This window comes from Nicotiana tomentosiformis, chromosome 5, assembly GCF_000390325.3.
Source record: "Nicotiana tomentosiformis chromosome 5, ASM39032v3, whole genome shotgun sequence".
Taxonomy (NCBI): domain Eukaryota; kingdom Viridiplantae; phylum Streptophyta; class Magnoliopsida; order Solanales; family Solanaceae; genus Nicotiana; species Nicotiana tomentosiformis.
Genome location: NC_090816.1, coordinates 116,180,055 through 116,187,301, shown reverse-complemented (window position 1 = coordinate 116,187,301; position 7,247 = coordinate 116,180,055). Strand labels below are relative to the sequence as shown.

Genomic DNA, 7,247 nt, shown 5'->3' with positions numbered 1-7,247 from the left:
AAAAATGTAAAAATATTGCTTTATCATAATTTTAGGAAAACAGATAAGCATCACTAACGCTGAATCCGTTAGTTCCGTTCTAACGGCCCCAGATTTCGTAGTCCACATAAAATTATAATTTTCATAGTCAGACGACAACGTGGAATCCGATACTTGTACGACGTGCAAAATATTTTGTACTTTTCCCCCGAAAATTCCACCAATTCTTGAATTTTGATCCACAGGCAAAATCCCCACCCCACCCCTCCCATAACCAAAGAGGCAAAATCCCGCTTTTGCTTTAGCTGGTTCTTTTTGGCCACGCCCCCACTCACCTAAGCCAGTCTCGCCTGTATTAGAAGGTTCAGTAATATTAGTGTTTGTTAATTCCACAAAACCCTACGCCAGAAACTTCTTTTATTTATCAGTTCTTGGTCAAATAGATGCATCTTCCACATTAATCAGGTACTATTTGATATGCCCTTTTCATTTTGGGGAATTTCATCTTACATTGGCTATGGTCTCTGTAATGTGTAGAAATCAGTGGGTTTGTGTCGGTTTGTGTCTTTGTGTGTTTGGTGGCATTTGGGTTTTGTATTTTTCGTCTTTTCTTTGTTTGTTGTGTTTTTTTGATACCTGGGTCTTGCATTTCTAATTTTCTATGGATAGTTTCATCTTAAATTTGCTATGACCTGTTAAGTGTGTGCAAAATAGATGTTTTTTTTTTGTGTACTTGTGTGTTTTATGTGCATTTAGCAGTCTAGATTAGCTTAACGAGAAATTTTCTTCTAATACTTTTATTTGTATTTGCATAATATTAGCATGAGATGAATTTAAATGGAGTAATATAGCTGCCCCGAATTTGTTTGGGGCTGAGCGCAGCAGTTATTGTTGATGTTGTGTCTTTGTACTGGCGTTTATTCATTTCAATGCATATTTTTGTGTTTGATCATGTAAGTAAAAACAAGGGAACGTAACAAGGGAGAAATTGTATTTATCCCTGTCTCCACCTATTAGCTGTTTACGCCGTTCTGGCCATTTTTGGTGATTGAATCTGTGGGTTTGTATGACAGATCTGTTTTCGTGAAAATAGAAGTTCTGCGGGTTTCGTTTTGTTGTATTATGGGAAGTCAAAGATAGCTAGAGTTGGTGGATAATTGAATTGTGATTCTGAATGCACCTATACCTCAATGAGCCATTTGATATCCTACATGACCAATGAGGTCAAAATTATTTGGAAGGAGGAAATTCAAAAGAGATGGTCATGCATGTCTAATGTCTTATTTGCTGCCTCAAGTGAAGGGCATATGTCAATTTCAATTAGTTATAATAGGCAGCGTATGCTGGTAACATGCTGGCGGATGTCATACTTTACGTCTTATATATTCGAGGTTGACTTCTATTTTATTTGAAAGAGTTACAATTTATCTCACAAGCAGGAATCGATATTCAGCCATGTGAAAATGGTGCTTGTTTTTGGTGTTTAGCGTGTTGCTTGTTAAAACTTTTGAATGTTAAACCATCATCCAGTATTTAACCTGGTCCTCATTAGGCTAGAAAGCAGCTTCTAAGTTATCTTTTTAGTGGTTACCTTAATATACTTTTAACGCTCAGCCATGGGCTGTTGAAAACTGCTTGTTGCGCATTTATCTGGTTTTCTGGCAGTTCTGGATCATGTTTAAGAGTATGAGTTAGCAGGCTATCATGTGATGGAGGGCAAGTAAATGGATAATTGCATTACAGGGTTAGGTTAGTCATCAAATTCAAACGTAAATGATGTCAAACATATCATTTTCCGTGCCCTCGTGCAGAAAAGCTGGCATTTCTTTCACTCTTTTTCTTGTCACCTTTACGAATTTGCCTCATTAAGATCTTAGCTTTCCTCATCTGACCAAAGAAGACTTTGATACATTGACAATTTCCTTATATCGGTGCCATTCTGAATCTGCTATAATCTTCTAGTCTTTACATTCATTTGATGGCTCTGATAGGCTTACTGCTTCTTTTACATGGAAAAGCTGATTCGGGAATTATGTTGTCCATTTCACATTTTCACTTCAGATCTTCTATCCTATATTGTCTGTGAGTGTATGTATATTGTGTGACTTATACATTGCTGTGTTATTCAAGGTTGGGATATTACTCTGCCTTAAAACAAAATATTTAGTTCTTGTCCATTACAATTGTCTTAGTATTAATTAGCCATTTTAAGTGAAAGGATCCAAGTCTGAGATTTTACTTCATCGGGTGCAATAATGACATTAGAACTAGGACTCTTTCTGTCAGTTCACTGGGTAAACAGGAGAGTGAAAGTGTGCCTTGAACGTTCCCAGGGGAAGAAAGACACCATGGAATTTTACACCTCCTCTGCTGATTTTAAATAAATCTTTCTCTCTTCTCTTCGGATTTTTTTTTGATGAATAATAGTTGCCCTTTTTCCTTGGGCGGCTTTCTCCATAACCAGCTTACTTCTCCCGCCTTAAAAAATTATTTTCTTGAATTGAATTCCTTTCCTGTGTTACTTATTTTTCAAAATGTTCAATTAATGATGGACATCCCAATCCACCACCAAGAGGTTGGAAGTGGCCTACAGCTTCTACTCTTCTACAACACATCAACCTGCTCTTTAGTTCTTGTTTTCTGCCTTCTTTGCTTTACCCATAGAAACTTTTAGGGGTCGTTTGGTTGGGAAACAAGTTATCCCAAGATTAATTATCCCGGGATTGTTATCACACCCTCCCATAGGGATAAAAAATAACACTACAATCCCGGGATTAGTTATACCGCGATTTATCCCAACCAAACGCGGGAATAAACTCATCTCAAATTTAATCCAGGGATTAATTATCCCTTATCCCTCGTACCAAACGAGCCTTTAGGAGTCGTTTGGTACGCGGACAAAATTATCCCGGAATTATAATCCTGTGATTATAATCCCGGGACTAATTTATCCCACCTGGGGGTGGTATAATATAATCCTAAGTTTGATGGGATACCGTGGGATAAGGTGAGATATCTTGTATTAATACTAGGATTAAATTTATACCATGTTCGGTTGACGGTATAAATTTATCCACCATCAACCGAACATGGTATAATTTAATCCCACACCTTATCCCGCGTACCAAATGACCCCAGCGTGAACTATTGATTCATGCTGTATACCAATTTTCAATGAACCAAGTGAATGTACGATTTTAAGATTCTGAGTGCTAAATATTGAGCAGCGTGTTCCACACATACAACTTATTTACACGAGCAAGCATGCAATAGGTTACTGTAATTGCAATGTCAGTGGATGTTTACAGGAGCTAATTCTGTTTGTACTCTAATTAACTACTTCTTTCCTTATTATTCTGTTTCTTCTGGATAATAAGTGCTGTGATTTTCGTTGCATTTTCTTTCAGAATATTTCCTGTGAGGTCCTACTGTTATTGTACCGTCTACTATAGTCAGATTCATGAAAGTGTGGCACCAGCACTTGATGTGAAGGTATTTAAGCTATTAGAATTGCATGATTGCAGTTACCTTTCCTTTTGGGAACTGGGAATTTGTTGCTTGTTCTACACTCCGGCACTTATTCTTCTGGGAATCTTGTTGCTTGTTCTACACTCTGGTACTTATTCTTCTGGTATCTTTTAGAAAAAAAGGAAATAAAGTGCAAATGTGAACCACACTAGCAAGAACAATTTAATTTTATATGTCGACTTTTACGTTTTATAGAAAATTGCTTCCTCCTTCAAATAACTTGTTCTTTATCAAAGGGAAAAAGCCCTACCCTTCGCTCAAAGTCTGATCGAGCTCCACATAGTTTTGCCATTGTAGACTTTGCTTTTCTGCCTTTTAATAACTAAAGTGTTTGCAATATTATAAATAAACATGACTCTGGAAATCCCCTCATGTTGGCGATAATCAGAGTTCAGCGACTTTATCTTGACAGCTTACCTTTGGATTTTCTGGATATTTTTCCCTATCAAATATCTGTGTTAGACTTGTTTACCTGCAAAATTCTTGTGGTTATATAGTGTTAATACTTTTCAATTAGCCTATATGCACTTGATTTGAGTGATCAGAAAACCGTGCTTCTCGTGGCATAAATTGACGTTATGCTGCATTTCATATATAGGCTTACTTTGATGGTCTGCAGCTTCTCCATCTTCCATTTCAGTGATTCCGAAAATGAAACCAAGAACCAATGTGGGGCCAAGGTCCCAGAGGTCCAAAGGTGTTCAGAGTGAGGGGCCAAACTGGGTCATAATTGCAGGCAGTGCATTATTAAGTACATTATCTGTTCGCTTAGGCTACAAGCTGAAGCAGGTGCTTGACTCGAGACAACAGAACAAGACCACCAGCAGTTTAAAAGGTCCAATAGTGTTTAAAGCATTTTGGTTTGTCTTGTGAAATTATTCTGCCCTCTTAGATATGAGAAGCGGCTTAAAATGCAGGAAACGAAAAATCTCCTGAAGGAAGGAAGTTAGGAAATGGTCATTTGCAGTCAAGTACTTATTATTTTGCCCAAGATGATGATGGCTGCTACAATTGCAATACAGGTACGTAAACTCTTGCCATCCTTTTGGAGTTTTTAGAATTTACGTTGTTCTTTTTGGAGTAAAAAACATGGCTAGTGATTTGATATTGGCATCATCTTCTTCCAATGATCCTGTTCAGTTTTTAAACTCCCGATTTTGTGAGAAAATAATTTGAAGTAGTAAAGTTAATTATAGTTGTATGCATCGAAACTATCATTTGTAAACAACTTATGCTTGTTAATGTTGATTTTGTGGTTGCCTTCTAACTTGAAAAATTAGACACGGTCTTCTTGACAAATTAGACTTATTTACAGTTATCTTACTTGCTTTAAGAGGGTTATGGTGATGTCAAGTGAAAGATTGAAACATAATGAAGGAGAACTCATGTGATCGATATGATGCTTTTCTTGGTATACATGTTGCGCTAGCTACCACTTAGGATCAGTTTTTATCTTCTATGCTGAGTTTTCTACAAAAACAGGAGATTTACCAAATAACTAGTGCAGTTAATGAACATTTGCTATTTTTACAAGACAGGAGCTGGAGGATTGGGGGTTATAAAGCAGCCGCAATTTAATGGGTCTGAGCCTGAAATGGTGCTCCCTCTTGTGACTGTTCCTGCCCTTGAATTCAATAAAGAGAATGGTGGGCCGTGGTCAAGCTCTCCTGACCGTCTTGAACTGCCACAGAAACCATTTCATCACTCGAACAGCTCCGAGTCGCCATGCGTCTCAGAATCTGGTTCTGACATATACAGCAAGCGAGAAGTGATACAAAAGCTGAGACTACAGTTAAAGAGAAGGGACGAAACAATATTAGAGATGCAAGAGCAGATTGTAGAGTTGCAGGGTTCTCTCAATACTCAGCTGTCGCATTCTGCCCATCTGCAGTCATTGCTGGACGCTGCAAACAGGGATCTGTTTGATTCAGAGAGAGAGATACAGAGGTTGAGGAAGGCAATTGCAGATCATTGCGTTGGACAAGTGGGTTCTTGCGATAAGTCCCCAACAGTACCTGTATGGCCAGCTGAAGTCCGATATGGTCATATGAACGGTCACACAAATGGTCACCTGGAAATTGATAGAAATTCGGATACCTCAGAGAAGGGAAGAGGAGGAGATGGGGAAAGGTTCGAAATGCTGAAGCGCGAAAAAGATGAGTTAAAAGAAGTGATTGAAGGGAAGGATTATCTGATCAGGAGCTACAAGGAGCAAACTGCTGAGTTATCAATCAAGGTCAAGGAGCTGCAACAAAGATTGGATGCTCAGCTCCCAAATATTTTGTAGGCGCGGTTAGAGTTGTGTATTCTTTAGTTTGCCTCCATCTTATGTTTCTCATTCCCTTGATTGGTTTTAAGCTTCATGATATGGGAATGCTCTTTTCTCGTTTTTCTTCTGTTTTTTTTCCCCCTTCCTTTTATGTTTTTATTCCTTACCTCCATCTATTCCATTCTGTTTTCTGTTCATAATGTTTGACGAAACGATTTGGAGAACGTTCGTAGAAGTAGTAGATTGAGTTTGAGGATTGCTTCATGTATTGCTGAACATGTAAAAATGGTTCATGTCGTCCATACATGTAGGAGTTTTATTCGAAGTTATAAAATAGACGTTTGCTCAGCAGTTTGATCATATTTCTCACCTGCAAACCAATTATGGCAAGCGTTACTGCTCTCTCTGTCAAGGGGATTTTTTTTCAACGTTGAGGATATCACTTTAAACTTGTTTTATGATATTTCCAAAGATGGGAAACTGAAATTTAACCCATTTAAGATTAAAGCAGGCAGACTGGTGGAGTATAAGATACGAGAAAATGCATTTTTGTTTCATACTAATTATGTGGTTTTCTTAGTACTAAATACTAGACTACTACTATATTTAGAAAAACAAAAACAGAAAGTAAAGAAATGCAATTGCAGCATTCCTATTTTAGTATAACATTTTCTGAAGTCACCCGGGGTAATTCTTAAACGATATTTTCTTGTACTTTTGTCTTACGGGTTACAAAAACTTGGATTTAAAGTTGTGAGCAGAGGCGGACCCACGATTAGAGCAAGACGGGTGCACCACAGTATGCTAGTTACTAGCGATAAAATTTGGTGTGTAACTCTTTGAAATCTTAATATTATGATGACTTACCATTCAAATATAAACAAAAAGAAGTTCTAAAGAAAAAGAAAGCACCGAACAAAGAGAGATTTCTTCGTAAAATGGATACTATGGGAAGGGAAGGTGTTTGATTAAGTATGATTAGTATTTTAATAAATGAAAAAGAGGCCAATGATCAAAAGGGCGTCCAAACTGTAAATTATCAAAATTTAGTAAAGAAATCAAGATTATGGGTATGTTAATAGTCAAATAACTGAACAGGGATTTCAAACTCTCAGTTGCCATTGCCGAGTCAGAGTCAAAGTGATTGTTGAAGAAGAATTCTAATTTTTCTATTTGTGGAGCGATATGTTGCAATTTGAGGCTTTTAATTTTAAGGTAGAGATTTGAAAAAGAATAAAACTAATTAAGTTGACTATTATGTATATTAGTACTAAGCTATAGTTGAATTCAAAAAGAAGATAAAAGTTAAAAATAAAGCAATTTGCAGAGTATTAACTATTAAGTATAAAAACTGTTATATTCCAAGAACTAAAACAAAAAGGATAAAAGGCTGAAGTAGGGTTTCGAACCCTCGTCATCCGGCCATGAGCAAATTTAATTGCCCAACACAAACACTCCTCCATCAGCCTTT

General features: G+C 37.2%; 1 protein-coding gene across 6 annotated transcripts; it reads left to right on the top strand.

The window, feature by feature from the left end:
• Positions 1-231: 231 nt before the first annotated feature.
• Positions 232-6,136, top strand: LOC104121556 (uncharacterized). 6 transcript variants are annotated; one of them, XM_009633578.3, is made up of 5 exons: positions 232-444; positions 3,387-3,471; positions 4,148-4,342; positions 4,425-4,529; positions 5,046-6,136. In XM_009633578.3, exons 3-5 carry the CDS (start codon positions 4,159-4,161, stop codon positions 5,792-5,794), a joined length of 1,038 nt encoding a protein of 345 aa, XP_009631873.1. In that variant the 5' UTR covers positions 232-444; positions 3,387-3,471; positions 4,148-4,158; the 3' UTR covers positions 5,795-6,136. The 6 variants fall into 6 exon arrangements, with proteins under 6 accessions (XP_009631873.1, XP_009631874.1, XP_009631870.1 ...); XM_009633579.3 differs by having other exon boundaries at positions 4,127-4,342; XM_009633575.3 differs by having other exon boundaries at positions 4,106-4,342.
• Positions 6,137-7,247: the final 1,111 nt, after the last annotated feature.

Excerpts from the sequence above, each read along its gene's own strand:
- LOC104121556 (XM_009633581.3), top strand. The coding sequence starts at position 4,159 with ATGAAACCAAGAACCAATGTGGGGCCAAGGTCCCAGAGGTCCAAAGGT. Across the intron at positions 4,343-4,424 it reads GACCACCAGCAGTTTAAAAG|GAAACGAAAAATCTCCTGAA; the intron begins GTCCAATAGTGT and ends CTTAAAATGCAG. Across the intron at positions 4,530-5,045 it reads CTGCTACAATTGCAATACAG|GAGCTGGAGGATTGGGGGTT; the intron begins GTACGTAAACTC and ends TTTACAAGACAG.